This window comes from Ascaphus truei, chromosome 18 (assembly GCF_040206685.1).
Source record: "Ascaphus truei isolate aAscTru1 chromosome 18, aAscTru1.hap1, whole genome shotgun sequence".
Lineage (NCBI taxonomy): Eukaryota > Metazoa > Chordata > Amphibia > Anura > Ascaphidae > Ascaphus > Ascaphus truei.
In genome coordinates, this window is record NC_134500.1 from 4,377,914 (window position 1) to 4,394,852 (window position 16,939).

The 16,939-nt window shown below is 39.0% G+C and overlaps 1 protein-coding gene across 3 annotated transcripts in view; it reads left to right on the forward strand.

Moving 5' to 3' along the window:
- The first annotated feature begins 13,966 nt into the window (after positions 1-13,966).
- Positions 13,967-16,939, forward strand: part of CHD2 (chromodomain helicase DNA binding protein 2) — a 52,820-nt gene continuing 49,847 nt past the window's right edge. For 2 of the 3 annotated variants that reach the window (XM_075575241.1, XM_075575242.1), the window contains exons 1-2: positions 14,130-14,650; positions 14,996-15,126. In XM_075575241.1, coding sequence (XP_075431356.1) covers positions 15,062-15,126 — 65 coding nt within the window. In that variant the 5' untranslated portion in view covers positions 14,130-14,650; positions 14,996-15,061. Of the gene's footprint in view, positions 14,651-14,995; positions 15,127-16,939 lie in introns of all 3 variants that reach the window. The other variant, XM_075575243.1, reaches the window with a different exon arrangement.

The following is a 16,939-nucleotide window of genomic DNA, read 5'->3' on the forward strand; positions in this document are numbered from 1 at the left end:
TCTCAGCCAATCGTGAACACAAAAGGAAAGTCCCGCCGCCTTCTGGGCGGGGTCAGCTGTGATGAGGGGAAAGAAATAGGAGGCGGTCTTTAAAAAAATCGGAAAGAAGGCGGGAAAGGCTGTTCTCGACCAATCGGAAGAGGCAACACGGAAGAGCCAATGGGAGCGGAAAAAAGGTTTAACTCCTGCCTGGCCGAAAGGGGGCGTGAGAGTCCCGCGTGACGTGCGGCTCCCCGGCCGCGGAAGGGTTAACAGGCCGGGCAGGTCTCGCGCTGCCTGCAGTGATATAGGAGGTGGCGCGCGCGGCGGAGCAGAAGCAGCAGCACCGAGCTGAGGAGAGGGACGAGGGAGAGAGCGGGGAGAGAGGGAGGCCGCTGGGCCGGCAGGGGAGCGCCGTGTTCCGGGAGAGCAGGCTGCCCGGGAGGGGAGAGCGGCCTGGGAGGCTGCGGGAGGGGAAGGGGAGAGAGACAGGGCGGGGAGCAGTCGGGCAGGCTGCGGGAGGAACGGCGCGCAGTGAGGAGAAGGCAGAAACAAGATGGCGCTGAGGGAGAGAGCTGGGCTCGCAGCTAGGTGCAGGCGGGGGTGGCTGGAGCAACAGTCCGCGCAGCTCCCCGGGGGCCGGCCTCTCGGTGCTCTCGTCTCCCCCTGCCAAGTGACAGCCCGGGCAGGATGCGGGACACGGCGGTGGCGCAGGGTGAGTATGGCGGCCGCTGCGGCTGCTCCCTTTGTCCTTGGGAGGTGGGGGAGGGGAGGGGGGAGAAGCAGCAGAACAACAAGTAACTGCGCCTGGGAGGCACGGCGGGGGGAAGCGGCCCCTCTCCTCCCCGGGACCCTCCCTGTGCAGGGCCGGGGAAGTGCCTCACTCACCCCGGGGCAGAGCTGGGCGCGGCGGGGCACGGATATAAAGGTATTTCCCTGCTTCTTACTCCCCGCGGTGCCCCCTGCGCTGGGCGGCGGCTCCCTGCCACACTCACCCCGGCCGCTGCTTATACCCTATAGGGGGTGCGGAGCTGCGCCTCCTACACACCGTGCATCGGCAAGTAACTAATAAGCCATTGTACCTGCGCCCCTTAATACCCGGGTGCTGCGGCTCAGCACGGCGCGGGTACGTGCGTGTTTAATGCCGCTGTGACTTTGACATGCCCTTGCTGCGCACCATGCGCAGACCCGCAGGTATTTATGCATCGTACATTGCGGGAGACTGCGACATTGTATCTCTTGTTTGTTCCCTTTCTGGGTGTCGGCTTTTAACTCTTTCTCCGCCGGCTGCCGTTTTTATACCGCATGATGCTGCTTTGTTCTCCCCATTCCCAGCCGGTCACACGGGGCAGATAATTCTGTGTAATGAGAGCCCAGAGACACGGACGTGTTTACAGGCTTCGGGGAGTTCCAGCTTATAACCTGGCTTTGTACAATAGTTCATATCTCACCATCCCTGTGCAACATCCATAGCATGGACTCTGGGGCGGTGATTACAGCAAAGGGGAACTTCTTGCATATATATAACCGTATTATAAGAATTGCAGATGCACCCTGCCCTGTATCTTCATATCTTGTTCGTTCAAACTTTGCACATTTATAGTCCGTGTTCACTGCAGACAGCAAAATGTTTGGCAGCCTAAATGCAAAATGCTCATAATATGGATTTGGTCATCTTTTCTGACATATATGCGTACGGGCGAGTAATTACTTTATATTCCTATTTATTGACTTGCTCCTCCCCAAGACACTGGCGCAGGTTTCGGGAATAAGCTTCACACCATTGCTGAGGGTGTAGGTATTCGGTTTGATCCCCTTTATTATGACATAACGATTGGCGAATGTTGATTTACGACGTGCTTTACATTGGGTTTCTCACACAAACTATTGGGCATTGCTTTGGGAAACCGTCTGCCATGTGCTGGCTTCATCACCAGAAACACAATATCTGACATTAACGTAAATCTGGTGGGGCTTTATTTAATTTTTTTTTATATATAAATTTAGTGATGAGAATGATACATTTTTTTAGTTTTTTTTAAATAAAAATAATATTTTGGATAAATATGGAAAGCTGATGCTTGAATGCTGCGATTCACCACAATTTGCAAATGGTCTTTGTTCCGTAATACTTGCTTCATATGAAAATTGTATACGGGGGCTAATTCAGTCTTTGTTTTTTTTGTATGCAGTTTTTTTTTTAAAACCTATTTATTAAGACTGTGCATGAATATAGGAACCTCCGTTCTGAAAGCTTGCACTCCTTAAACTATAGTTAGCCATTGCCGGTTGAACTTTCTTACCTCCATTTTAATTTTTTTTTTTTTTTTTATTACAATCTGACACTTTCTAACAATTGAAATTATTAGAAAAATAGGTGCTTTTTTTTTTTTTTTATACCAAGAAATTAAAAGCTTTATAAATTCAAATCTATCAGGGACTGGTAGTGTTTTGATCTTTGTAGTTTATAATTTTTCCTAATTCAAGATTTTTATATTTAAGGTGGACGTACCAGGTCTTCATTAATGTGACCGACTGAGGTAAGTTTTATTTTTACATGTATTGGATATGACACTAGTGTTCTCCCCCCCCCCCACCCCCCAAAATGCAGTATCTTGCTATGCAGTTTATATTTAACAGGTTTCAGTTACTAAAATGGTATAATATAGTCTATTCATAGCGGTTAGTGCATTTTTTTCAAATCAAATATTTATAGTAAAAATTAAGAAATGCGCCGATTGTGAACTGCATAAGGATTTAATTCTATTTCTTCTTTACTTTTTCTCCACAGTCAAATGTGGCTTTTATACGATTTAATGAAGATCATGACAGCACTGCACGGCTTGTACAATAAGGTATGTCTAGTAACAATTGGACGTTTAAACGATAAAGCGGGGGGACACTTGTGGTTAGTTCCTGCCTATACAAATGGTATTTGTATCTAATGTTTGTTAATGTTAAAATACTGGCTCTTATGGCTAGCTAGAGTCTTGTTATGATTAGTCGCTTATTTTTCTGCACGCTCTAAAGATTATTGAAATGTCTTTAATTTTTTTTTATTTCAGATGGATTATTGAAATTCAACTTTGGTAATTGACAGTTGTTTATTTACAAGTAAGTATTTACATGTTTCCTCTTGAGAATTTTTTTTTTCACAAATAAAATTACAGCTGTCAGACTTTTTTTTTTTTTTTTAAACCGTCTATACTGTTGCCATGGAAGAATATTTTACACTGATACCTGGGGGAAATTATGCAAATGTTGATACTCATTCCGGTGGGAAGATGCAATGTTTTATGACTTATTCAGAATTGGCACACTTGTTTCTATTTCGAGTTCTCTCTTGGTCAGTTTTGCAAATTGGACAAAGCTCGCCAGCCTTGGACAGCATCCCTAAAACAATGGGACAGAAGACTAATTGTTAAGAACGTGTGAGAGAAGATAAAACAATTGTTCACATTGGGGGGTAATGTTTGTAGAAAACGTAAATTTTTATAAAAGCAGACTTACAGGCAAATATGACATCTAATTAAAATAAATGTACAACTTTTTTAATTCTGCTCACCTTGGTAACCTGTATTCCAGAGAAGACTACTTACTCACTGAAATGCTGTTTTTGTCTTTTTTTATTTTTTTTTTTTCTCCCTCCATTTGAGTTAAATGTGAGTTTGGGGCATGCACTACATTTGTTTAACAAGTGCTAGTTTATTTCATATAGCACACAGCACATTTTCCAGCGCCCTGAATTTGAAGAGTGGTTGATATTTCCTTTCTGCTGAAAAGTAATTTATATAGAGATCTCCTATTTGATTCTTCACCCATTCCAGTTTGGAGAAGCCATATGCAGTATAAAATTTTGGCTGAAATTATGTGCACTCAGTCATTCAAACTTCTATCAAGACAAATGTTGACTTTGTACTAAATTGACATGAACTCGGTTGGCTAAAATGCACTTGCAGCAGTAGGTAAAATGCAGCTACATCAAATATAAACCCAGACTCATCAAATACTCGCTCATATGCTTTGTAGTACCTAAGTCTCTTTCCTGTAGCATTGAACTTTAAAAGTGCAAGCCTTTGAAACAGACCTAAAAAAATGCAATTATATATATTTTTTAATGGGCTACTTTTTTTTCCCTCCTCCTGTAGAGATTAAGTACAATCTTGTCTCTGGGCCCTCTGAATGGGGATTTTTTTGTTAACCATTTCCTTATTGGAGAGCTAACAAAGTTTTAGGGGGATTTGTGTGCGTGCGCAAATTTATTTAGGACACTACAAGAGACGATGAAGGGTCTATTTACATATATGAAATGCGTTGGGTATTGGCTGAAGACAGGCAAAAGAATGATTAGGTTGAGATGCGATCAAGGCTGAAGAAATTAAAATGCCTGCATTCCCCCTGCCTACCTTAAGATATGATCAGCGTTGGACAAAGATTGTACGCTACTTGATTTCGAGGGACAAATCAAAAGACCATGGCTAAAAATAAGACGGGATGATGAAATTTGTGTAGGCAAAATGTAGAAAGAAGAGTACATGACATTATTGGAGAGGCCTTTGTCCTTCAGTATATTAAGTACTGAAGGTGATGAACGATGTATATACAAAAGTACTTTGGTAACAACCAACATCCATAATTACCCAGCTTTAAGCAGGTCATTGGCATTCAATTGTCATACTTAGAACAAGGTCATTGGGAATAGAAGTAGGGTAAGAACATTGGACCATGTAACCTGTAATTCAAAAGTCTAAATATGGCAAGGTAGAGCTTGAACAAAAAACTTAAGAAAATCTTCAACTACTTGTCTACCAGATAGCGAATGGCACAAAATGTATTTTTTTTAACACTATCATTCAGGGTTGGAAACCACTACATTTCACAAAATATCACTTGACCCGCTCGCTTGGTTTCTAATATTAAACAATGGTGAATGTGTTCTGTTTACTTTATTATACAATGTACCAATAAAGGCTGCAGCATAATGTAATCAATATGTGAATTCCAAAATGGCAATGCTTTAAATGTAACTCATTCTTAGTGTACTGAAATTATCTTTCGTTATCTTCCACAAGATACTGGACTCATAATTGTCTTATGTGAGATTCTTTACCCAAGTTATGTTATGAGAGGTGTAATATGATCAAGAGTTTTTATACTGAAAACACAAGATGGTGGATCAGGAAGACTGAATCCACAATGTACCCTTTTCAGGATCTAATTGAGGGGGACAAGAAAAATAAATAAATTCTCTCACTCTCTCACAAACACAGTAAATCACAAACAAGAAAGTTAGTAAGGTTGGGATTCAATTTTTAGTGTTTGTAAATTGCCTGGAACTCATGGCCTTGCATACTGATGCTTTAGATTTGGTCAGGCGACCTGTAATAGTTTGGAGTCTTATTAGTGAGTATCCACACTCCTAAGCACTTCATATACATACCAATGTGTGCCAATGATGTCCCGAAATGAGAATTGTACATTGCAGTAACATGGTGAATTAAAGAAGACTTTATACTTTATGTAAAAATTTATATATATTTTTTTTCTTTTTTACACACATTGGCTCAAAAAGCTCTATAAACTGCCTGCTTTCTAGTTGCATCATAAATAATCGTGCATGAGTAAATTACAAAAACTTCCACCATATTTTTCATGAATATTGTCGGTATTACCGCCGGGTATATCAGCTAGTTAACAATATATTAAATCTCTTTTATATTGATATTTACTAAAATTATGACCCACGTGACAATTGGCTTTTGCCTGTCCAATCCCAAGCGTTGTTGTATACTCCATTAAACTTTTAGGATTTCTTTCTTAGCAATTTTTGTGCCAAAATGAAATCTAAATTACACTTGCATTTGATTTTATAATAGTAGGAAAGCTTTTTAATCATTACAATTAATTTAGATAGCATTAACCTTTTTGGGTATAATCCTGATTTAAACATGCTTCCATAAAAGCAGTAAGCGCCCTACAATAGTGTGATTAGACTCTTAGTTTAACAGGATCACATTCAAGTGGGATCTTGGTAACCTGTTTGTGGTCCTTTCTGTATCTAGGTCTCCATAGTATAGAAGCAATTTCTCAATTGCCATTGCTTGGCATACATTTTTATATATTTTCTCACACAGTACTGTACCTGGAATTTTGCAGAGTTCCCCGTAGAGCTTACAATCTAATTCTTGTGTCAGAGACACAGAGCTAGTGACTTAGATCCTCTGCTTTTGTCATTGAGTTGAAGACAGTAACACACACTCGGCTTATTTAAAGGGTCAAAGATCAAAGCAATCCCCTTACAATTTATTTTTACTCATGTGAAGGGAGGTGGGGCGTGCAGCTTTAAAGATTGTCCATGTCAACATGATGCCATAGGGACAGTTTGATATGAAGATCTCTGTATTTTCACTGCTGTATTCCAGAATTCATTAGGATTAGTTGGTGGTTTTGGCATATGCACACTTGTAGATTTTATTTTCGAAAACTACAATCATTCTTTTATTTTGTGGGGTTAAACTTTTTTCCTCTAATATGTATATATATTTTTTTTGTTCTCTAACAGATGTCCACTTATGATGTCCATGAAAACCGATTGCGGTAAGTTCATTTTGAATTTAATATTTCAATGTTTAAATTGTAAATGTATTTTTTTTGTTAACCTGTTTAGACCTATTTAAGTTAATTTTCTTCTGGTGTTAAGCATGATACTAGGAAGGTCTACAAAGTGATTTTGTAGTTGAGATATATATATATATATATATATATCTCATGCCAGAATAAAAGATAAGTAAATAGTGTAGCAGCTTATGGTATATGAGCGCATATTGTAACAAGGAATGCCTTCTAAAGCGCCCACAATATAAGCAGTGATATATTGCATGTTGCTGCACTAGGGTATTTTGAGTAATGCATATGCTACTGTAAATATAGCCATTGAACTTGTTTTAAATGCCTCTCCCAATATTGGTCTACAAAAATTACTTCAAGTAAACTGCTTGACAATGGAGACGATGTCATTGTATCCCTTCCCTTTTTTCATTTAATCTGTAAAGCAGAAAGATATTGAACTTTAAAAGCGGAAACTTTTCACACAAACAAGCTGATTTAAAAAAAATATATATATATATTTAATATAGTTTGCTAAAACTTATTTATATATGTATTAGTTGAACTTTATTTGTTTGTAATGCTTTTTATTCAAATGGTTACACTCACTAAAAATGTGCAGACTTCTCCCCTCCCCAAATAAAATTCAGTCCCACCTTTTTAAGGAATAACATGCATTTTAGGCTGTGACCTGGATGGGTGCACATTAATTCTTAAACAATTTATTTTGTCCAATGAGAGAAACAAATGGACTTTAAAAATATATATATTAAAATATATATATTCGGTTTTTATTGTAAACTGGTGACAACTGTAACTTAAATTTTCCATATCATGGCTTGACGCTGATAGCTTGATTCTTCCTTAACACAAGTATAGCAAAAGTACATACTGCCTCAAGTTTCAAAACAAACCAAAGCTTGACTCAAACCCCTCAGCCTCAATAATCAGAAATTAATGATGTCCCTGTGGTGGCTGAACATCACCGTGCTTGGCAACCACCGATTGGCCTTTTTATGCTGTGGAATCAAGAGACTACCCACTTCAGCATTGAGGCGCATTATCTTGTGGATGTGTACGATTTAAACATGGCTGATTTGTCAAGATGCAATTGTAAGTGACAAATGACCCTAAAGGTCGTTATCACATAGCCCAAGATGAATTGAAAGACGTTTATCATAAAATATCTTCCACCACAACTAGAGACTTTTTTTTTTTTTTTAATTTGTCATGAAATATAGTTTTCGCCCCTTTCCTGACACTAAAGAATCATGACAAGCCCTGTACCGCTCGGTGAGCTTCTCTGCCATGCAAAGTTGATGGTATAATTGATTTTTAAAAGCGGTGCTGTCCCACCTTCCTGATAACTTTAATTGAAACAAATTGCAGCAAAGTAAAGGCTGTTTAAAATGGCAACTTTTAGTGTATTTAAAAGTTTTTGGTCCACTATTGATGATTGATTGGACCAGGCTAAGCCTGGACAACTAGAGCTTCCCACATCATGCCCATATCTATGTTAATAGGTTGTTTATTTTGCTAGTTTGAACAGCTTCTATGTTTTCAGTGTAAAACCTCTATGTACAAGTGGATCAACAGAACTAGTAATGGTCAAATAGATTGTACAATTGCTGATTTGTGTCCTCTGCAAAAACAATGGGTGTAACCTTGCCTGAATTACCCATGTAACCACTCTAATACTGTACATATTACCTGTACTCCTCCCTTTGTGAAGTATGCAGCTGGTAAAAGGAATGGCTTTACATTTATAGAAAACAAAGAACAGTTCCTGCAAGCCTACCAATTGGGCTAAAATGTGCCAGTGACGTTTTTAAATTTAGAGCCCAAGGCAGAGTCCATAGTGCAGGCGCCCCTGTGAGCCAAGCGATCTGTGAACTACAGACCATCGCGACAGGGCGGCGTGGCTGATGATGTCATGGAGCTGGTTCGCCGTCTTTGGCGAACCGCTCACGTGACCCGGCCGTCGCACTTCAAAATCAACTTATTTTTTGCGTGAAAAATCGGCCGCACCGTTGCCTGCACTATGGCCGTCCTCACTGAGGAACAGCCTTTTGTTCGCGCAGTGGCGCTCAGGATGGACGCGGCCTAAGTCTGTGTGACGAGTCATTTTGGTTGCATCTTTTGATTAAAACATGATTCAAGCCTGTCAACCTCGTCAAGGACATCTCCGTTTAGCGGGTACCTACACTGAATATATACCATTTCTTACTGTCCTATGGGCTAAACCTTGTCCTGAGGACAATAAGAAACGACATATATTCAGTGTAGGTACCTGCTGAACGGAGATTACCTTGACGGCTCGAGTCATGTTTTGATCAAAAGATGCAACCTATTGTCTCCTTTGTCACACAGACTTGGGTTCTAAATGTAAAAATGCCCCATGTATATTTTAGTCCAATTGGTAGGAGCGCAGAAATTGTTCTTTGTTTACCATTTAACAACTCCTAAAGTGAACGTGTTTGATCACCACCGATGTATAGCTTTATGTTGAAGGTTTTGAGACGTTTGTGAACATTTGGCAGACCTTCATACTGTTTCCACTTTGGAGATGCTGTTTATTTTAGACTACATTGCCCCTCTTCAGTATGATGGGAACTGCTCTGCCCATTGCTAAAGACTAATGTAGTCCCATACCCAGCATATTGAATAGTGGCCATAATCTCCCCCCCCAGCCCCCACTCCTCGTTCCATTTGTGAGTATTTTATTTCTGATGCGTTATGCTGCTGTTATCAACATCTATATTTCTGAGACCGAAAAGATCTAAAAAGTGAGACTCGTCTTCTCTTAAAGAAATAACAATCGCCCCTTTACAACATAATCCTTATTTATCACTTCATAAAAATAAGTGTGGAATTTGTTGTGCTTTTTAAATGTGGTAGCCATGTTACTTGCCTGAGTGCTTTCACTTAAATGCCACTTCAGTAATTTGGGTTTTCAGATAAAAAAATTTTTCTCTTTTAATAACTGTGTTTAGCAACAAGGCTACTGGTTTACACGTTCTGTTTGAATACTGCATTTGAGATGGAAACATCTAGTGTTTGATGTTTGACCTATTATTATTGCATGATGGAATTGGTACATTTTATAGGGATTCTGAATATAAATTTTTACTTTTCTGGGGGAGAAAATCAGGAAAACTCATGAATCTTAACATATTTGGACATGATTATAAGTAGTAAGAGGTGTCGCACATTGCATTAGCACCTGAAACAGTCTTTACTTAGGCCTCTATCGCTATCCTTTTCCAATTCCCCTTTTTTAGTAACCCAAATCTTCAGAAAATGATGATCTTCTATAAGATGATTTATAATGGGGCGTCTGTCTTTTTTACCAATAGTGGACATGTCCTAAGATTACATATTTGTAGAAGTTGCTGATCGTGGCATGATTTGGAATTTGAGGAAATTGTCCTTTTTTAATTCCTGCTATAAAGGGCGAGTTTCTACTGGTCTTGTGGATGTAGTCTTAACAGAGTTAAGATGTTTACATGGAAATAGAACCTGGCATGAGACAAATTTATTTTCTGGTGTGTCAATCCTAAATTCCCTAATATCCACTAGTGGGGATGTTAAGTTATGTAATTATAGCAGCTTCTGTAAATGAGTAAGTTTGCTGTGCCCCCCTTCCTCCCTCCCAATAAGGACCATGGACTCAACTTTTAAGTTGCCTACACAATTGTCCTCTTTATGATTTTAATTACATGTATCCTTGATGGAGAAAGGGGTAGTTATCACAGCTCCTGAGCCCCCTCTCCCCCACCCCAAACAAAAAAAGTGATTTTGAAATGGCTGAACACTAAAAACGTATCATTCTTTTACTACAATTTTTAAGCTTAGCCTAATTTTATTTTTAGTGAAAAAAGAAATTTATCAAAGCGCAAATTTGTCTCCAGTGCAATTTCTCACATGGATCAATAAAGATGTTTTTAAAGACTATTCAGCTTTTTATCTCCAATATACTAAACTGTCACATACATTTGAAATAGTTGCAGCTTATTACAATATGTATTAATGGCATGACTTTCCAATGGTAAATGCATTGGTTTAAATAAGGTGCTCGAACAAACAAAATTTACTATGACACTTCCCTGCTGCACTATGGAGAATGCACATGTACTGTCTACACCACTAACCTACATTTCTAATATTTCCATAAATACATGGTTACATAGTAGATGTTGAAAAAAGACATACTTTCAACCTATGCCAAATGTAGATGACATACTCTATTCTATATCCCTACTTACAGTATATTGATCCAGAGGAAGGCAAACCAAAAACCCCAGTGACATATCATCCAATAATATCTCATAAAAGGAAAAATAAATTCCTTCCTGACTCCATATATTGGCATCAAATTACTCCCTGGATCAACATCCTTCCTTCCCATGTTTACCTATTTGGTATATCCCTGTATACATTTCCTTTCTAAAAAGATGTCAAATACTTTTTTGAACATATCTATTGTATCTGCCATCACAGTCTCCATCGGTAATGAATTCCACATTGTAACTGCCCTTACTGTAAAGAACCCTTTCCTTTGTTGCTGGTGAAATCTTCTTTCCTCCAACCTTAAGGGATCTCTTCATGACTGGAGCTGCTTTAAATTAATTGGCAAAGATACCTTTTCGATACTTGGCAAATTGTAGCCCTTACAGAACTGCGCAATATGAATGGTCACAATATAGCCATGGCAATTAAAAAGGTTACTTTGTCCATGGTTTAGCTCAGTTATAGTATTTGTCCTGGAAAATTGTGGATTTGTAGTAGATTGTGATACCTTTTTAGGTGACCATGATTGGGGTTTGCTAGATTAAAGGATAGAGTACAGTGCTTTCAGACCATCATGGGTTTCAATTAAGTGTACAGAGTACTTGAAACATTTTTAAGAGCCTATGAGGTTTCAATAGCTCTCTACACTATATAATATTTGCAGGAGGACAAACTGGGTCTTCAAAGTATCACAACCTACAATGAAGCCAGGGTTTCCTTTTCGTAATACTGGAATGGAATCATGTTTGAGGATATTTTAATGTTGAAAGTGCATGCTTCTCATGTATTCTATGAATTAATTTGGAGCTAGATTTATGTTAGTTACTCAAAACTGTCAAGGTAGGTGATTTTTTGATTTAAGTCCAAGGATGATCATGTCCACATTCCAATGGCATTTTTCTCTCTCTAATTTTTCATAAAGACTTCAAACATCCCTGGACAATTGGAAGTGGAATCTACCAATGAGAAGTCAAAGATGTCCGTTCTAATGCAGTTTGATTGGAGATTAATGAAATGGATTTGAGCTTGAATTCTGTGTTAAATCCACACAAGAAAAGACCACTGAGAATGGACTTCGTCTTATTGAAACCCTAGAAAATCAGGGTTTGCCTGAAACTTTTTTTTTTTCTTCTTTTGAAGACCATGTAAAAGCAATTTATTTATTTTTATACCATATGTCGGATGTTGTCTTTTTTGTTGTCCAAACTTTATTTGATATGAAATACATGCATTGAATGTGATTTTGTCAAGATTTATTTAAAGAAAATAAAGTAAAGTGATTTTCACTACTAGTTTGTCTCATTTCTGCTGAAATGGTTTTCTTGGGCTATTGTGAAGCTGTTTGTGTGCCAGTAATATATTGTTTGGAGTTTGACTTCTATATCCTTTTGACATTTGTTTTCACTTGTAGAGTATAGTAACAAAACATGTAGAGTTGGTCATTCTTAGAAATAGTCTTGTTTTGACCAATGTTCAAAGCAATGTTTGTAGAACACACTTGTTTTTCTTTCGATTCAATGTGTTTCTACAGCTAGGGTACACATTATATTGATGTCTTTGGAATCAAAGTTGCTATGGAAAAACATTCATAGTACAGGTAGTCCTCGAATGGCCTATCCAACGCTTTACAATGCAACCCTATGGGCTGTTTTTCGACGCCAGAATGCGTTATCCAACGCTCACCACCACTGACTAACATGGGACTCGCTTTACAATGGTTTCACTATCCAACGCTACTTTCAGAACGGATTCCGTTGGATAACAGAGTATTGCCTGTAAAATATAGTTTTTATTTATTTATTTTTTCCCACTCCGTTGATATATTTACAGCTAAACTTTTTTAAATGGTTTTTGTGGATGTGTAATGAACATCCAAAATGAATTTTTGATCATGGATGGAAGGTGTGAAGAACTCTACTCAAGGATACTAAACATTCTCATGTCTAGTATGAAGCCTACGAAAAATATTCTTTAGTTTGAGTACGCTTTACAGCGCACTTGTCTTTCTAAAGACCATACATTTTATACGATTTTATCAGATTTCCCCACCAGAAACTAATGGAAGGACTTATATTTTTAGTTTTGCCAAATGAGCCCTCTAGTATTGAGCTTGGATGTCGCGGGAATCCTGTGTGTCACTATTAATGGATCATTTAATAAAAAATAAATCACATGGCCATGCGGGTACATGTAACATCGATACTTGAAATAAAAAATAAAATAAGGCTACATTCAAATTATTTCAGTTAAAAAAATGTGGGTAAGATGTCAACTACGGGCACATAATTCTATACAAATGTTACCAGTACTTGAGATGCCATCTAGTGTGAATACAATACAGTAAATATTCCAGCCGTCTGATTGATGCATACATTTGACCAAAGCATCATGTAGCCCAAGTCCATGGGTAGTTTTATGAAGGTACCAATTGGTGTTTTGGTTTTCTCAATTTACCAAAGCAAATGTCAATGTTCCTCAGATTATTTCACAAAAGGAGTTAAATATGTTTCAGTGCAAATGCCTGCTTGGGATACCCAAGTGTGTCAAAACGTGCGGACCCAACTTTATTCAATTATCTTCTTAAAAGTTGAAAAGATCTAATATTTTGAAGACAAGGAAGTAAACAGGACTGGTCTGTGCCTTTACAAACATGGACGCTTGGCATAACAGTTTGTAATCCTGTGGTTGGCGGATGGACTGCCAACGTGTTCAACATTCAAACACTAGGGAGGCGCTGTTGAGCTGAGCCTCTACTAATGTACCCCCATGAATGGCTTACTTTACTACTTTTAAAATCAATTTTTTGCTTCCAGAATACATGAGGTTAAAAGAAAACATTGCTTTTATTCATAACCTACTAAAGGTATGGGGGTGATTACCATCCCCCCTCTGCCCCTTTCACCATCCCCCTCCCATCTGTCTGGCTTCCCTTGTTGAAAGAAGGTCAATACCCCACTACCCTCAAAATGGCTTACTCTTCAACTACTTCCTGTCCAAGGAGGAAGTGATTTATTCCAAGGACTGCAACATTTACCAAAGATTACAGACAAAAGGCATTAAATTCATGTCTTTCTGGCTCCCAAAGGGTGCCTGTCCATGGTGGGGGGGTCTACCATGTACTAGGGGTTTATTGGGTAGCTTTGATAAACTGGGGTCACCCTGTACCCCCTAAACCTTCCAATGTGCTGTGTGGTTCTGGTGGAAATTAAGGGGTGGGTCTTTGGTACATCACCTGAGTTCTGGGGTAAATGTAGAGAGTGTCAATCAGAGGCAGAGCTCAGAGCTGGGAAGGAGCTCTGCATGGCGGCTGTGCCTTAGAGAGCGCACTCAGCTCACTGCCTTCCCTTGCACTCCCCTCCAACTTCTATCAACTTCTGGCCACCTCCTGGGGGGACCCCCGCACCCCGCACTCCCACCATGGCCCTGGGGGGTCTCTCCCCTGCCGGATTGTGAGACTTTCCCAGCCGTTTTCCCCAGCCCTGCCGGACAGAAGGCGCCCAGGAGCCTGCTCGTTGTTTTCCCAGCTCATGGCGCACCTCCATTTTTGTGCGTTCCTCTAAGCAGCTCGTCTCCCTCCTCCCCTCCCAACACCCCCCACCCCCATCCCCAACTATTCACTTTCTTTTATTTTTAATTAAATCTTTTTTTACCCCCTTTTCACCCGAAAGGCGATTTTTTTTTCTGTCGTTTTTTCCCTTTTCACCGCGTTTGCACATGGATTGGAATAGGGTGATATTTGGGTTTGGATCGGATTGGCCGTGCCTGGATTAAACAGGTGAGGTTTTTAATCCGATTTTCTTTGATTTAAACAGTTTTCCGATCTTGATTTTGCATTTATTTATTTTTTTCTCTTTTTTATGTGATGACGCCACCCTAAATATTTTTTTTTTTTTTTTACCGACTTGTGCAAACTTTACTGGGGGTCTCCGGCCCTACCGGCACCTGTGTATCGCCTATATATTCCCCTATACAATGTCATTTCTTTGCATTTGTCCCTTGCTGCTTTGTTCCTGTAATGTGATTGCAATGCCGGGGATTCACCAGGCTTCTCCTTACACCCCCCCCTCCCCGGCTCCAGATTAGGGGGGGAGACTTTAACCTTTCTTTCAACTTTTGACAGTAAAAATACCTGGACATCCCACTTCAAAGCAACACGGCACCCCCAAATATTAAAGGGTTAAAAAAAATGATGAGAAGCCAGGATAAGCCGGTGGGAGAGGAGGACGGATCCGCGGCCAGCAATGTATCAAGGTATGAGTCCGGGTTCTCTCCGTGCTACCCCTGTGGATACATTGTTGCCCCCCAGCTGCGCCCCGCGCTGCCGCCTGTGCATTGTATCCGCTTTTATGCTGGTTCTTTGGAGCACTGACCTTCAGCTTTTTTTTTTTGCCTTTGCCACACCCTAATTTTTTGGATTGCAATTCCGGAAAGTTGGATAGTGATAGGAAAGGCCCAGGTGCCCCCCTCTCAACCTATACCCTGTCTTCAAATAATACCCCCTTTTATAGCCTAAAAAACATGTTTTGCCGGTTTTTTAGACGTTGCTACATGTTGACCTTGGCGTTTAGCCCCTGCTGCATTGCACCATTTTACATCCCAAGGCACAATTTCCTGGGACAGGGGAAGTTTTATTAAGTTTTATTTCACACCAGGCCATAGAAAAGCCTCGGTGTAAATTATGTCATGTTGGACCCATCAAAAGTTTCATGGGTGACAAATACATTGGAATTGCTATCGGAAAACTAGTTTTATTTTTTATTTTACCAAAAGCTCCCGAGTTGTGTTCGGAATATTTATTTTCAACAATTTCCAGTTTCCTTTTTAGTTTTTTTTTTTTTACAGCAGTTTTCCCAAACTTGTATTTTGCTTTCATTTTGCTGGTGTATTTCCTAGTGAGTTTGGAAGGGGATTTTTTGTCATGCCTCCTTTGCTGATTTTCTGCGTTTTTCTTATTTATTCAACATCCTATATAGTGAGCACATATTTATTTCGTCACAGAATTTTTTTAAATTTGAGTAAATCATTGTTTAATGTTGACAACTTAATGGATACAGTATTGGGGGGGTATTGGGGGGGGGGTGTGTGTGTGTGTGTGTGTGTGTGTGTGTCTAGGTGTTTTTAAGGTATTTATTGTTTTATGTGAATGTTATTTGGTCTCATCTTTGCTTCCAGGTTTTATTCTCAAACCTACATATAATATTTTATTGTACTAACATATATTTTTAATAAACTTTAAAACTTTTGTATTAATTTGCCTGCTTGAGGATTTGTTTCTGCATAATTCCCATGTAACAGTTTTATCTATTGTTGTTTATATCCTGTTCTCACACTCAACGTCATTACATTTAAAGGAACAGGGAAATACAAGGAGATCTGTTCAAGATGATATCCTATTTATATCACGAATATTCATTTTATGTAGCCTGGTATTATGAGATGTTTAATGATTAAAATGTGAAATAAATGGGGGTTTATAAAGGTTCTAAAAAATTTTTTTTCAGGATAATAAATATTATTTAGTTATTTTGCATTAAATGGTTAATAACAACTTTTTGTATCACCTGTAATACTCAGTTGTTTTAAGTGACAAATATACAACTTAAAAAAATAAGTGGAAAGCTTAACATTATTTGTGTAGTGTGGTTACTGTGGTGAATTGTGTTAAGTAGGCCGGCATGTTGTTAACCTGGCCCCTCTTCCCTTTTCTTTGAAAGAGAAATGCATTTCCTCTCCAGTGCTGAGAAATCGTCCAGGGGTTGGCATAGAATATATACAGCACTGTGTTCAGACTATATATAGTGATGCATGCTTTATAGTTGGCTGAAACTATTTTTAAATGTGTTGCATCAAATATAATATATACACATCAAGATTACAGGCCTATGGCTCATTTATTTTCAAATATTGCCTATCTTTACTTTAAACTAGTATTATACTGTATATGTCAGGCCTGTTACAATTGTTCAGTAACTGTAACATATGCAGCCATGCATTGCATTGTTGGTTTACAGGTATGTGTAATACTTTCTAGTAGCCGGAAAAACACAATTTACCAAATAACACA